The 17,074-nt window shown below is 33.5% G+C and overlaps 2 protein-coding genes across 2 annotated transcripts in view; both read left to right on the top strand.

Moving 5' to 3' along the window:
• The window catches only part of LOC133186759 (uncharacterized), a 217,682-nt gene that overhangs the window by 199,553 nt on the left and 1,055 nt on the right, over window positions 1–17,074 (top strand). The window lies entirely within an intron of this gene.
• On the top strand, window positions 15,219–16,706 carry LOC133186937 (uncharacterized). Its single transcript, XM_061322322.1, has 3 exons — window positions 15,219–15,306; window positions 15,403–15,801; window positions 15,832–16,706. Exons 1-3 carry the CDS (start codon window positions 15,219–15,221, stop codon window positions 16,518–16,520), a joined length of 1,176 nt encoding a protein of 391 aa, XP_061178306.1. The 3' UTR covers window positions 16,521–16,706.

Genomic DNA, 17,074 nt, shown 5'->3' with positions numbered 1-17,074 from the left:
CTATCAGATGGGTGCCTTATTTCTTTACAAATGCCTAAGAGAAAACAAACGTTAAATGTGCCAATGGTCTATTTAAAAATAAACATGTTTACAAAAAAGAAGATTTGATAACCTTGAGTGATGGATAACGAAACATGGATGTACTTTTTTATAGCCGTAAAGGAGGATTAAGAATAAAATGTGGAATAAAGGAGAAAGCTGTCGTCCTATTATTGCAAAGAGAAGCAAGGGTTCGAAATATGTTTTATTATTTTTCTTTTTATTCAAAAGGTCCGATAAAACATGTAATACCGCCAAAGGAAGGATTATCAGTGGTAAATTTTATGTAAAAATTTCACTCAGGAAAGTTAAGCAGATTTCCTGCAAAGCAAGCCCAAATTCTGGTCCCCGGAGTATTTTTCTGCACCTGAAAACGCTGCTGCAAATAAGCATAGAGAAATAAAACAAATTTTGAAGAAAGGAAAGTTTACAGAGTTTGGGCATCCCCCATATTAGCTAGATATCAGCAATTGTGAAATCTTTTTCTTCCAAAAACATATGAAAGTAATCAAAGGAATATTTTGCAATTTCAGGTATATCATGGAAATTGCTATTCATCAGTGTCTTTAGGGCATCCCTAAAGATGAGTATGCTGAGGTTATCTGGTCATGTGTACAAAGACTTTAGACATGTGAAAATATTAACAGGGAATGCTTTTAGGGATGGAAAGTATTAAGAATCTGCTTTACATGCTTTACCTATTTTTAGATGACATTTTGCATTATTTATGGAACGACCTTCGTAGGTTACCATTAATGTCTTTTTCTAGTAAAATATCCAAATATGAAACAGATGTGTCAGAATCTGTGGTATGTTTTATTTCAGGCTCACTGATCTATTTGTTACGTAACACTAAGGCAAACTATTAGAAAAAGATAAGACTTTATTTAGCTTAAACAGTTAATTTCTATTTACATTTCTCTGTACAGATCCACATTAAAACACATATATAAAAATTTATGTTTCCTTTTCTCAGAACCATTTGAATCTTCTATATCAAACTTAGGAAATAAGAATGCTAAAAGTGTAAAAATGACACGATTACCATAGAAACTAGCTAGCCTAGCTCACGCTGTGAAAATTGCATTGTCACAAAAAAGTTCCCTTTTATTTTAGGATACGCCTCATAAATCCAACATAAAGTCTTTAGTGTGCGTGTATGAGTTCATCCTTTTGATTCGCAAGTTTAATTTTCATTTATGCATAATTGAACATTAATTAATTATATAGATGTGTTCTCATAAAGATTTAATTAAGTATATGTATAATTAGTAGACATATTTCAAATAAAATAGACTGATACATCTACAACATAACCATTTCTAAAATATACACGTACACCAAAAAACCGTATGTTCATCTTTTGATCATTTTATATAACATTGTCTTTTTCTTTGGCCAAATTAACTGACTTTTCACACGAAATTCTGATATCATACCAATGTTTGGCCAATGTTGTATACTCAACAAACTGAATCAAAATATAGATATTTTTGATACCGATGTTAGGCCAACAATCGGCGTTGTATTCTCAACGACTTCTTTGTGACATTGGTCCAACGTTATAGTCCCAACTAACCTCGTCTCCAGACAGTGTTATGTTGACATTGACCCAGTGTTGGGCCAACGTTGTATACCCAGCACCACCAACAGCCAACGGACCAACCATTAGCCAACGTTTGGCAAACGTAGTCATGCTATCTGGCTAGAATCCTTGTTTTGTTTTGGCGGAATTTTATTGAAAAAATGTCTAAGTAGTTGGACACAAGTTCCAAACTCTTGGTAGTCACTTCCCCTTTAAAATCTATATTAAGTCTTAAAGGACTTATCGCATGATCTTTCAAAAATCGTAATTTTATGAAATTTTTTATGTATAACCTTATTTATTAAAATAATGAATACAATAAACGTTGTTGAAAGCATATTAAAGAGATATTGAGAGTTAAAATCCAAATACGGCATTATGCATATTTCAGTCGGATTTAGGCGAAATACTGCTCTGACGTCATACATGTAGGCGACAATTCGGTAATATGCACACTATTAACGGAGTTATCAATAACAAATGCAGCTAAATTACGAAAAATGCTGAAAAAAATAATTCCTCATATGCTTTTCAATTACTATAGAAACATTAATTAGTTCAAAGGTATAAGGCTTTTAAGATATTTTAATTTTTTATTCAAAACATTTAGAACCTGTCGCTCTAATTACGGCAATGTTTCGTGATTGGGAAATTATTTTCCTTTAAAAACATATGAAGACTTGCATAAATTGATAATATATACAAAACGAAGAATAACAAAGTTATATAATGTTTAATTTGTGAATCAAATAAGTTAATACATGTGATAAGATGACAAATCAAATTGCATTGTTATGGCGAGTTTCTTCGTCTTCGCTGCGTCTCCCTCGCTATCGTCGCTGCTACTTTTACAATGTTAACAGATTTTTAACATTTTTTTTCTCGCTGACAATTCTAACATATAACGTTGAATATTCAATTTTAGATCGATAAAATAAGTGATTTGGTCGTCCACAACGCAGAAAATTCAGGTTGTATCGCGTATATTTTTAGTAAGATTAATGAAGAGCCGATCAGCCATGGTCGCCTTTGACGTCACAGGGTGACGTGATCGCTATCTAATTAACTTAGATTTTTAATTCAGGGGATTTCATTTGAGTCAATAATTGGTTAATTACCGCGATATATCCACAGTAAAAACACAGAATATATAAATTTTGGTCATAAGGGACGTAATGCTATTTTAATTTCAAATAATTTAGAAACATGCTATAAGTCCTTTAACAATAATGAAAAATGTGAAGATAACGAACAGTTATCAATCTTAAAAAAACTATAAATAAAGGTCTACCGGTACCAGGTATGAAACACGTCAACCAAAATGCGACCCAATGATATATAATATAATTGGTAAAAGTTCATTATAACAACCATAGAATTTACGAAACACTGACTTTAAACAAGGTAATTGAAATTTCTGTGACATCAACTTATATGTCAGTAGCCTGCCTCGGTCAAAAAATTGATCGTATCGGAGCATGTTCTTGAATATCGAATAAGCTTGGAGATGTGAACACCGTATGCAGGTAATAACGGGATAATGAAAGTTGACAACGGAAAACTTGAAGTCATCACGTTTGTCAGACAATTTAGTTGTTACATGTAGTAGGCCCTCATCGTCTATAGTCAGTAAAACATCCAAATATGAAACAGATTTGGCAGACTCTGTTGAGTCTTTTGTTTCAAGTCCACTGGGATATCGACATTTGAATGGAAGTACAAGTATCTATTTTTAATTAATTATACTTCGTCAATATATCTACATGCTGAGTTGAAGGCTAAGAAAACAAAATTGAACTCATACAAAAACAGTTTACCTTCCTGCCAATTTAGATGCGAGGAAATTATAGGAATATATCTCTAAAATGATGGTATACATGGCTACATTTGGCATATATTCAAGAAGACGAAAAACGCGCAGTATTCGCCAGCTACAGGAGATAAATTACCAAACGACCAACGGTAGACAAACAATAAAATTAGTTGACTTTACGTCAGTAATTATAACAATATTATTCATAAAATAAATATAAAGGTTTTCATGGTAACATAGCAAAGATACACACAATTTATTAATTAAAAAATTAAAGATAAAATCAAGAAAATTCATTGTAGAAATGTGAGAAAGTAAAACCAACTCACCAGAATTATCAGCCTGTGTTCAGTGATGTGTGCAGAGTTTAACAAATTGAACACGTCCAATCAATTGCGTCCCGAAATTCGTAGTTTCAATAATTTCCAGATAAAATAAGTTGTTTTTTTTTTTATATTTCCGTGTGAAATGATATAGCAACATATAAGTCATGATATCATAAAGAAAATTTGAGATAATATTAACTTCAAATCTGTGTCTATGCCCCTTCAACCACCGTTGATATCCCAAAAGAATATTGAGTCAATGCGCGCGCGGTTTACCTTCAATTATATTTGTATAAAACATTCAGTATAATATGAGAAATACTGCATGTAGTTGAGGGTAACAATGAAAACTTTCACACCAAGAAAACCATTATCAGTCGAGGCTGCGCTGTTGTCCTCAAGTACATGCAGTTTTTATGTATTCAAGCAAGTGAACTTGATCTTATTCACACTTAAGAGAGTGTTTGGTAAGTCTGCAGAATTTAGCAAAAAATCAGTTGTAATCAATCTGTAATTATTTTATCTTCATAATAATTATTAGAGAAATCTTTAAATTTTTTATTGGAATTGCTATAATAATGAAAAAGGGTGAAGATAACGTACAGTGATCGATCTTATAAAAACTTTATATAACACAAATCTGTGATCAGGGCATAAACATTGGAAATTTCAGAGCTGGGATCAGGTGCTAGGAGGAGTAAGCATCCCCTGTTGACCGGTCACAACCGCAGGAAATCCTATGTATTGATCAAGTAGATAGACATTCCGTAGTCAAATTTAGTATTAAAACAAAGGTCAAACAATTGGTAGGAAACAAGTCAACCAAAAAAAAAAAAAAAAAACGACCCAGTGATAGATTATATTTGCTTATAAGGTTATTATAACGACCATAGAATTTACGGAATGTCGACTTTAAACGAGGTTGTTGAAATCCCTGAAACATCAACTTATGTATGAGTAGCCTGCCTCGGTTAAAAAACTGGTCGTACTCAGCGCATATTATTGTAAACTAATATCAGACACACATTCGAATATTTGTATATTTTGTTTTCAATAAAAATACATATAAACTACATTTGAATCACTAGAAATGTGTGGAAATTGTGTTTGTATAAAATAACAATAATTATTTTAAAAAAGAGAGAAAAAATGCGCACATGAGGCTTATCGATAACCCTGCCACCTATAAATATTGATTAGGCCCAAAAGCCATATCCAAAATACAAATGTATGGTTACTTCGATTGTGATTTGTAGCATCAAAACATTGTTTTTGTAAAATTAATCTACCCTATATAATCATGTAGCTGTTGGTCTTTCTGATTCTTGTAAAGTAGCTTGAATTTACATTTTTAGAGGAATTTCTTGGTAGAGGAATCTCAAAAGACCCAAAATGTGACTAAGTGATACAATAGAACAGCGGTTTATAGTAGTTCTTTCTTGCTTCTTTATAAACTATGATACTTTTTATTCCAAAAGCATGTAGTTTTGAATAAATATTTGTTAATCGAGTTTGATGAAGAATATTGGACCTCAATATATGATAGCTATTTCTATCCAGTAAGAGATAAAATGGAGGCCAGAACTAAGTCAGAATATTTGTTCATTGATATCAGTTTAAAGAGTTTCAAGAATTCAAAATGAAATTAATGGAATTTATAGACAAGGGTGTGTATCCAGGGAAACTAGATTTTAAAAAAATTATACATATTTTTTCAAATAAAATTTTCATAGCAACACTACATTTAGAATGATTTTTGAACATTTTTTTATTAAAAATTTTAGCCACACCATCGCCCATAAAAACGTTTTTTCTGTTATATAGAAATGTGCTCTGGAAAAAGTTAGATACAAAAGAAATATACAGATACTCATTAATCATCACTTTTCGGTATTATTGCCTTGATAATCAAAATATTCAAATTTCGTCCTCGAAATATGTTACAAGGATCTTTTTTCTATCACTCGGGCACGTTTTAACTCATGATTGCTTTTATTTTTTAAAACGTTTTTTTAATACAAATGAATGAAGAAATTGTTGCTTTTAAATGCTTTTTTTCCCACGGTTTGATATGTAACATTTTTTTCCCAATCTTTATCATGTGAATAAAAATCCTCCTTGCCTTTTTCGAAACAGTATCTTTCACGTTTCTGCATTGCTGCAAACTATAAACGTGTTCAAACGTTCGGGAACGTTACCATGGTTACCATGACACATTGCTGTCAATGTTTGCCTGACATGATTTGACGGAAAACTTCAGTCACTCTCCATACTGACGCAATGAATAAATAAATCATATTTTGATTACTCGAGAAATATTTTAGTGTTTTAGCAAATTTTAGCAAATTTTTATGCAGTCAGACTTTAAGATAAATCTTCTTATTATATCAATGCAAAAGGTAACCGAAAAGATAATGCACTACAACTTCGAGATTTTTTTCGTTGCAAGATTTTTGTCCTGAGTACAATAGAGACACCAAAAATGTGAACACAGTACCCTGTAACATGTCGACTGACTGTCCAGATGAAGCATTCAAAACTAATGAGGTTTATAAATGTAAGTATCGACACATATTATATCGATCTACCTGTCCATAGTTTTGAATGTACATTTTTGCTTGATGTCTACAAAAGGACTAGTTACCATAATCTCTACACAGAAAAGAAACGGTTGTACAATTCCGATTGATTGAATTCTTTTGTTTTTGAAAATTCCCTGATTATTTCCAGATCTTTTCGTTGTGATTCAGATAGATTTCATATGTACAGACTAAGAGGTCTTGTCTCAAGCAATTTCATAACTAAATAGAACCAACCTGTTAATTAGCTTAAAATCAAATAAACTTATTTAGACGTACCTAACTACTGTTTTAGACAAACATATATTATACATGGCAGACGAAAGAAGGGCTAGGAACAAAACATTAAATTATGAATTGATACATATTTTAGACGATTTTGGTTGTAAATGATGCATATATTAAATCTCTAAAATATCAAGAGATTGCACATTTTCTATACTATGTTTCAATTTCTAATAATAATAATAATAATAATAATAATAATCTTATCGCCATACCCTTTATAAATCTATGCAATTTTATTGATATTTGAAAACTTTTGTTTGTAGCATCTGTCCTTAACTAACCTTCCTTTGTCATGCTATAACTAACAACTTTTTTGATTGATTTTTAGATCCAGTTTGTCTACAGGGAAGGTATGTATGACAGAAAAAATGCAGTGGTGGAAACATACTAGTTTAGATTTAATATTCATTTTCATCTATATGTTGATTCGATACATCCCTTTGACTTAAAAATAAAAGCCACGGCTGATGCTGACTCATCTTTCATAAATGGATGTTTTACTAAAGACATTAATGGTCTTTCAAATATGAATAAACATGAACATTTTGGCCAATTCAAGCTTCTGTATAGAACTCTAAAAATATTTCCACGACCACATCTTAACCTCTCTGATGTTAAGAAATCTGTCTTTTATTGATTTAAGTTAATTTTGGTATAAATTGAATGTATACTCCGCCCATCCGCCATTCTTACCTAAACAAGCAAACAAAAAAGCACATACTATACAATATATCCAACATGTCACATTCATACAATGTACAAGGCACGGCCTTTGCCATGCATAGTTTTGTTTAGTACGAAACTCCTCGGACGTCTAGGTCTGGTAGAAACAGAAATGTATCCGAAATACAAGTCAAGATTTCGGCGACGCGATTTCATTGGCTTATCGAAAGGACGCTTTGATGTGACCCCGAATGGGATGTTGTTTGATGTTTGAGAAGAATTAGTGTATTCGCAACATTTACACAATTAAAACATGATTGTGACGTAAACCATTTGTTTGTGTTGTCCATTCTATAGCTTAATGTTGAGCTAACTCCTCAAACAATCCATTAAGTTACCTGTACTGTAAGTGTCCATTCATTTTGGAAAACTGTCCATTCTTCGAAGAATGGACAGTTTTTCCCAAAAAGAATGGACAGTTAAAACAAACAGAATGGAGAGTTACAGGTAAAATTTGGAATGTGTTCAAGAGGGAAACAAAAACAAATACATTAAATACTTTTTAATTTACATGTAAATAACAAAAAGAACGCGGGGATCAAAGTTAATCCAGAACACAATGTCTGCACAGCATCCACTCGATTTTACTCTTTTAAATCCATGAATGATGCACATTATTTCAATACCCAAAACTTAATTTTCACAAAACTTGAATTCAAATGACACAATTTCACATTTGATTTAAATTTCGGAAAAATCATTCCCTCGAGGAGAATTCATTTTCAGATAGAAGTGCGTCTAATATTAAATTCTCCACCCAGAAAACAGTTCGCACCATGAACACTACACTGCTGCAGTTAATATTTCGGTAGAAAATGAATAAAAATGAAACATTTTCAGATTTGATTTGAAAAACATTTCAGGTCGAAGATTGGCTCATGGCTAATCCAACACTCAGAACACAATTTGCATCTCACCATTACACTGAGGCAGTTAATATATCCTCAAAAATAGAATTAAAATAAAACATTTCCAGGTTTGATTTGAATTTGATCATCTGTATCTGTCGTCGAAGTTCATTTTTGGCTCAAAATTTGGCTAATATTTCTTTTACTCTTACTTTTCTGTTTCCAGATCCAAATATCACTAATGTTGAGCATATTTTGGTTTAAAAGATATACTCTCTCCATCACAGGAAAACATGTATGCCTTTACAACGCAAACTGTAAACTGATTTTGAAGCATCGCATACTTGTATAAATACTAGTATCCCACAAAATCCACCTGTAACTGTCCATTCTTAAGATAAAATTCTTTTGTTATTTGCATCTGGAAACACAATGGCTATTCAACAAATTGCTCTGCATCCCTAGCTTACCTGTGACTGTCCATTCCATAAACAATGAACTTGTCATTGTATGTGTCATTTTGTACATTTTTTATTTAATTTTTAGAACAAAGGAAATCATGTTTTAAGTAGGAGAAAGGCCACAAACTGTCCATTCTGTGAGAGAAGGAACTAATCTCAGGCCTACGGCCCTCGATTAGTTCTTTCTCTCACAGAATGGACAGTTTTCGGCCTTTCTCCTTTACATAATTTTAATTAGATTGGACAAATAAGAGTATTTTTATTATACAATAGTATCAATACCTCGATTGTCAGGATTTCTATGACCGACACAGCTGTAGTGTATTCATAACTACATTGTGGGTTAACAACTAATTTTGACCTTTTTTTCAGGAGAGCTCATTTTCAAGAACCATAACTCTTACTAAATTTAGAACATACATTACGTCTTTCCCCTTACAAAATTTGATACTTTCCATTTACATTAGGTTTTAGATAAAGTTCATTATCAACTGTAAGACAAATAATTTTGATGAAATATAAGTTCAATTCAGTTTTCAATACGATTAACAGTAAACTTCATTCTCGGCATCGCACAGGAAGTTTAACACAGCGGCCACTACTGGTAACATGTGCAGGGTTTTCGGCTGGTGGTTCGACATCAGATGTAGCTGTCTCGATGACGGTATTTGGCTGCACATCTGAAGCTGTGGATATGTCATTGGTGCTCTGAGTGGTCTTTGAACGCAATGTCGCATCGGTATATGCAGGGGCATCATCTCTGAAGACTGAGTTACTTCGGACACAAGTAGGTCTCAGGAACTTAAAATTGTGGTTACATCTGTAGTATCTTCCTTTGCTCTGGGTGACATACGAACGTTTCGTAGAGTGCAAGTCTTTAACGAATCAGCTTGTCCATTGTCCTGATTGGCTCTGCATCATTACTTGGTCTCCTGCTTTGAGAGCTTTAAGTGGTTCCTTCTTAACATGTCTTAAAAAGTTCTAATCCTGCTTTTCCTTTCGACATTTCATCTTGACCAATGTGTCATCTACACACGATTTCAAAAGACAGACTGCAGTAGGTAAGAAAGACTTCAGTCTGCGTCCTAGAAATAGCTGGGCTGGAGACATATCAATACCATCAATCGTGGTGTTCCAATACTCCAAAAGAGCATGAATCTTGAGATTTAATGATAAGACTTTTCATGGTCTGAACCATTCGCCCTGTCTGTCCATCACTCTAAGTATGGTACGGACTGGTCGTGGTATGTGTGATGTAATACGCTTTCACAAACTCCTTGAACTCATAACTGCCGAACAATGGTCCATTATCACTAATAATGATATCTGGAATTCCCCATTTGGAAATCATGCCGTCTGATCTCACACTTGTCCACGCTGAGCTTCAAGTTATGCTGTATTGCTCGATCCAGTAAGGCTTTCAAATGTCTGTCATGTTCAGCTTCTGTGGTTCCCCATACAATGATCACATCAATAAATGCTTTTGTTCCATCGAGATCCTGAATCATTTCGGATATGGCACGTTGAAACACTTCAGGTGTGTACATGATTCCAAAGGGCATTCCAGTGAATCGATAACGTCTAAACGGAGAACTAAATGTGCAGAGTTTCCATTTAGGTCACGAGGATCAATGCAAATCCTGATCTTTCCATTTGGCTCCGTAACAGTTACCATGGAGTTGACCCATCTCGTCGACTCGTGTTGCTTCACAATCACTCCTTCACGCTCCATTCTGTCGAGCTCTTCCTTGATCTTATCCCTCAAGGCTATTGGAATCATTCTTGGGGGATGTATCACTGGCTAAATGTTTTCATCCACCGTGATTTCGTAGGTGCCTGGTAAACATCCAAGTCCACTGGATATGTCCTGATAATCCTGGGGAATGCCATGTGGTACCGCTCTGTTTTTCCTCTCAATGCTGTGTATTCGCTGAATGAGTCCTAGCTTGGAACATGTGTCATCTCCCAGAACAGGATTCATCGCAGCAATGTTAAGGCTTCTCTAAGCTTTAAAATGCATTCAAAACATAAATGTAGCATTTCGAGGTTAGTTCTGACTTTTATTTGTAAGATATGTACCTAAGAACAGCCAAATTAGATTGAGGGTTTTCTCGGATATATATAAACATGGTTGGTAAGATATCACATGACTTTGTTGATCACATGACAGTCATTTATATTTTTTTGAAGTTTTTCAAATAAATCGCTTCGGCACAGCCGATTAACACAATTTTTATAAACATTTTGTCATATAAATAAACATGTCATATCCTTGTGTTCCCGAAACGTGCTTGGGAAAAGTGAAAGCATTACTTGAGTTCAGGATATTTCATGAGAAATTTAACTTACCGACACATTCGAGGGTATTTTCCACTCACTATCGTAATTTGTATTAAAATAAAGCCATCCCAAATTTTTCCCAAGCAAGATTCAGATAGAGAACAAACTCCTTTAACAAATTTCCGCAGAAGATCTCAAATTAATCTTCATTAATCACCTGCGCTAGGCTCTTTTATCCACACATCGTAAATTTCAGCTAGAACTATGGGTGCAAAACAGAGTACATTTCAAAAGTATATTTTTAAAAGCGTTTTCAACTAGCTGAATTTCAATCAAGGATAACTGAGTAAAGAACTGAAATGTTCGGATATACAATATTTAAAATACAATTAAGACACGTGAATTTCACAATAAGGTTCTAAAATATTACATGCAATTTAAAATAATGTGCAAAGTTTATGACACTCTCCGAGTCATAACAAATCAAGTTCGCAGTGGCTTGACGTCATTTTCCATTATGACGTCCTATATTTGTAGTTCAGAGAAGTGACAGCACAGAGTGTACAGCGAGACTCTGTAGGAAACAATAATGTAGAATTTCACATATGGCAGCATTGCATCCTTCTGTAGTGGTCTTGGAGGTACCGGGCATGGATTGCCTTGCTACCTCCGATCACGTGGTACGTCGCGCACCTGTTGTGATGTGTACCCACACTCTGTATCAGACGCATATTCTGTAGGTCTCATTTGTGTTGATATATAGTCGACGGTTTGCTAAGTAATAAAGTGCTAATTTTACTTTATAGTATTTTCCCTGTTTTCCGCCATCACAGTAGCATATGTAAAGTCTAGAGAAATACAATATTTCTATACACAGGGTAGTATAACAGTACCAGCACAACAAATATAGTGTCCATAGAATGACTTCAGTGGTGAAAAGGTTGGAGCAACTTTCAGGGTTTTTTTTTTCCTATTTTCTTGAGATCAGCTGATGACAAAACATTACACTTTGCTCCGGTGTCAAGTTGGAACTGAATATTAGTGTCCTTCACCTTCACTGTTTCATACCATTCTGCATCATGATTTTCACCATTAAAATTCACTAAACCAATAAAGAATTCTTCTTCTGATGTTTCTACAGCATGTATAGTGTTTAATCTATTGGGTTTTTTTTCTTTGAACTAGCACAAGCACGCTTTTTTTTCGGTGTGTGACATTTAACTTCAAAGTGGTTTGGATTTCCACACTTTCTACATGTTTCACCATATGCAGGACGTCGTTTAAACTCATGAGTTTGGCCACAATATTTACAGTCTTTCACTATCGATTTCTTAATTTCACTTTCGCTTTAAGTCGGTGCTGACCTCCGGCTTGGGGTGTCCTACCTCTCCAGATTCAATGTACCGATTTGTCTTCCATAGATTGTATTTGCTGCTTAGAAATGTCTCATGTACGCGCAAAGTTAATAGCTTTCTCCAAGGTCAAGTCTAAATCTTCAACAATGCTCTTTTTTCACCTATCTTGTGATCCTGGGTACCGAAAACGATAGCGTCCCGAATCTTCCTGATCCTAATAGGCTGAGATCTGACAGAAATTTTTCAAACTTTCTCCTTCCTTCTGTGTCCTACTGGGGAACTTGTATCTCGAATGAACACGATCTGACTTCGGTTTCACGTAGTTTTCAAATTTCTCCCTTATCACTGAGAATTTCTTACTATCTTCCTCTGATAGGTTCCACGTTGAGTACATATCTCCCCCCTTGTCTCCCATCCATATCATCAGGTAATTATAATGTTCCTCTTCCTATTTTTGCTTAATGGGCCCTTTCTCCAGAATTCCACGAGTTGTATAAACATGCGCCATTCCTCAACGAGATCATGGGCCTCCCAGTTAAATTTCGGCGTGACAGCTGGATTCATTGTATCCATCACAATCCTTGAATCATCTTCTGTACAATTGCAACACTTATTTCTGCAGATGGCGATGGAAAAAAGGGAGATTTCAACTCTTTCTGACACCATGTATTGTATTCTTAACTCCATTGTGGGTTAACAACTAATTTTGACTTTCTTTTTCAGGAGAGCTCATTTTCAAAAACCATAACTCTTACTAAATTTAGAACATAAATTACAACGACCCTGTCTGGAACTACACCTTGTTAAATATATTGTTGACTGCCGATTTTAATACAAATTTTAGCCCATTATTTTCATACTGAATTGTCTACGGAGTACTCCATTTATGAATGCAGAGGGCCTACTTGTGTGTGGAAGTATAATTTTGAGTTTAAAGTATATGTACAGATCAACAAATCCAAACATACAATTTCTAAAGACTTCAATAACATATTATCAATAACATATTTGTCTTGAGGCACCGTTCTACAAAACTTCTACCTACCACAATGCATATAGTTTTTTCAAGGATGGTGGGAAAATTCTATGTTTGATGGGACAGTGGGGTTCGAGAAATTCGACAATAGCTAAAACAGTGTATACTTCCCTTACTGGACGGAAACCAATCGAAATTGAGGACATGATGATAGGTCATAACAGTGCTATTTAATTCTGACTTTAAATGAGTAGTTTAAAACACAAAAACACCATCTTATTTGTCAATATTTGTCAATATCCTGCCTCTGTTTAAAAATTGATCGTATTTGAAACATGCTTTTGAGTATCGAATCAATTGGGAGACATAAAAGCCATATGCAGGTAATTCTGGAATATTTCTATATAAGGGGGAAAGTTGAGGATGGAAAAGCAGATGTCATACCGTTTGTCATACAGATTAGTTTCTTAGTAGTCATTTATGTCTGTAATCAGTAAAATATTCAAGTATGACGCTGATGTTGCAGACTCTGTGGTTTTTTATACTTCGACTTCACTTGTAAATATCGAGTTTACATACGATTGAAATAAGTATTGTTAATTAATAAAACGACGTGGATACATTGAATTGAAAAGTTGAATGGGTTTAAGTGACAAACATATAATTATGTATCAAAATGAAATTGGTAATTCATAGCTTTTTTTAAATAAACGAAGGGAAAATACATATCAATTCCTCAAAAAGAATGAATTTCACGTCTTTCGATTTTTAATAATTTCCAGTAATTTGAATATCCTTATTTTTGCCCCTCAATTTATTTTACGTAAAGAATTTGTTCAGTTGTTTGTGTTTTTTCTCTCCTTGAAGTTCTTCTGCTGATGATGGCGGTACCTCATCTCTACCGTGACATATTACAGGCGTGGCAATTGGAGTAATTGCCCTCCTTGTTGTTTTCAGTGTGGTAGCTCTTATCTGTTACAGAAAGAGAAGACGTAAGAACAAGTTTGATCATAAAGGACAAGATAGGTTAAGACCCCTTTTTGGCCCCTGATTTGGGGTGTCTTTTAGAATGATGCAACAGTTTATAAATTAAAACTTGTTGTCACCCCTGCCAAAAAAATTGAGCATTGGTTCTAAGTTATGGGATACACAGAGGTCACAGAGAGCTCAGAAAGTATGTCAATTTCCGAAATTTCTTTTTTTTTATGCAAATTTTCATCGATTTTACAACACATTTTGTGTCAGAAAACATAGAGTACAAGCTTGCCTATCTACCAAAATTATATATATCATACACTAGTATCAAATGCATTTTATGTATAAAAATCTCAGATAGGCAAGCTTGTGCTCTATGTTTTCCAAAGAGAAAAGTATCTCAAATACGAAATTCCACCAGAATTGAGGAAATTTGGGAAAATGTCCTACTTCCACACCCTCTTGTGACCTCGGGAAAATGTTTTACTACTACACCCTCTTGTGACCTCCATGTAAACTCTGAATCAAAATTAGTGCTGGGTTTAAAACAAGCATCATTTTAAGTTCTTAACTACAAACTATCACAGTATTAACTCTGTTCTGATTTTTACATCAAATTAGGGGGCGAGATTCGGTCGTTACCATACCTTGTCCTTTATAACAATATTTGAAATGGATAAAGGAAAGCAAGGTATCATAAACAATTACATACACGTAGTGTCTCAATATATGAAGGCATGCCAAAAAAAAGATAATTTAAAAAAATCTTCTTAAGTTATATACATAGATATGTAATTGTTTTGGTGGTAAATCGTGCAAATTGATATATTTCCGACTTTGAACAATGCTTTCCTCATTTCTTTCTTTTACAATCATACGTGTATGACGATTTTGTTTCTTATAGAAGAGAACTTTTATAAAAGTAATTCAAAAAAACAAAGAGCATAACAGAATTATATTCAGTCTAAGTATGTTTAATTTGAAATTATCTAAAAGAATTTCCATTTTAGAGAAAAGCCCAAAGGGAAAAGATGAACAGATTCCTTTATTAATTAAAGGTATAATTTTGAGTTAAATTGCAATTCAATGAAGCCAAAACAATTTCCAAGTACTTTAATAACATTTTTAATAATAATAATAACATATTTGTCTAGAGACACCGTTCTTCAAAACTTCTACTTTCCACGAGGCAAATAGTTTTCTCAAAGATGGTGGGAAAATTCTATGTTTGATAGGAAAATGGGGTTCCGGGAAATCGACAACAGCTAAAAATGTATACAAGTCCCTCACTGGAAGGCAACCAATTGTAATAGAGGACATACTGAAGTTTGATGTGAGTTCTTGTCAGGATTCTATCATCGTAGAGGAACCATTACCAAGAGAGGATATTTCTGACGAGGAAGAAAATAACCGTGTAGAAAAAATTATTTATTTATGCAAACATATCCTGAAAACAAATCATACATTTATGATTATTACTTCAACTGAAGAAGCTTGGGAAACAATTACAGATGAAGTCAAGAAATGTGACGTTGATGATAATGAATATTGCTGTATTAATCTTAATTGGTGGAATTAATCAGATGGAGATAGGAGTCAAATCTTTCACACCATTTTCCAGTTTTATAATCCAGATAAACCATTCTCTATAGTAGAAGAAAATGTAACAAGATTTCAAATTAATAGTTTGGGATTCCCGGAAACATGTGCATTGTTTTCTAAATGTAGCGAATTTCAGAAATCAAAAGGTGGTGTTTTATTCTTTAATAGACCACTGCGTTATTTAAGTTTATACCTGGAAAAAATGTGTCACACTTCAAGAGAAAAACAAAAATTTCTCGTACTAGTATATATGAGTTTAAATAATATGAAAATAGATATGGACAAATCGAACGACAAGCTTTGGGAAATATTCAGATTATGTGGTCTAAACACTGACAGTGTACGTCTAAAGTCAATTATACCCTCGGAATTAGTCGTAAAAGAAGAGCCGTCAGTCTACGTGTTACAACACGAAGTTATTAAAAGAATAACACTCATAACATTTGGGAAGCTTTATTTCTCAGTTTTACTTCGGTTTTCATCGCGGAAAGATCTGGAAGGCTGGATAAAACACAAGAAGAGAACATTCATAGTAACAGAATTACTGGAGGACGGTAGGAAACAAGCCTCGGATATAGAACCATTTCTTGAAATTAATGATGAGCAATGGACTGAATATCAAGAAAAAATGGGGAAGACAATTCAAGAAAAATGTGAGAACAGTGAATAAATAAAATAGCAAAAATAATACTGACGTCTTAAACATTAATTATTGCTGGAGTGTGGATATATTCTTCATATGCTGGTTATCAGTATCCAAGTGTAAAACAAGGTTATCAAGATTTAATCCGCAGAAAACACCAATCCATAATTTAGGTAAGGCAGTGAATAAAATATCCTTGTAAGAAAGATAATGTTATGCTTTAATGTGTTTATTTCCCTATGTATTTACTTATTGTCACATTCTATATATTACAATTAAATGTATTGAAGAAGTAATCTATAGTTTCTATAGATTTTGGCTTGTGTTTTGGTATGATAATCTATATGTTAGTTGTTTTTATTCAGATTGGATTCTGCAGTTTCATTTCAAAATGGAAAAAGATATTGCAGTATTAGTAAAATCCCAAGCAATTTTAAATTGTCATAATCATTGTCATTAAAAATATGAAAGTAGTTTATTACAATTTTTATAAATACATTATGCAAAGCTTTATTATTCATTATTGCATTATAATATTATGCCATTCTATATTATCATTTTACATTATTGGTTTTTATGAT

Source organism: Saccostrea echinata, unplaced genomic scaffold (assembly GCF_033153115.1).
Source record: "Saccostrea echinata isolate AGI-Se365-2 ecotype Australia unplaced genomic scaffold, CSIRO_AGI_Sech_v1 ptg000014l, whole genome shotgun sequence".
Classification (NCBI taxonomy): Eukaryota; Metazoa; Mollusca; class Bivalvia; order Ostreida; family Ostreidae; genus Saccostrea; species Saccostrea echinata.
Note: the sequence above shows the minus strand (reverse complement) of the source record. Positions and strands in the feature narration are given on the sequence as shown.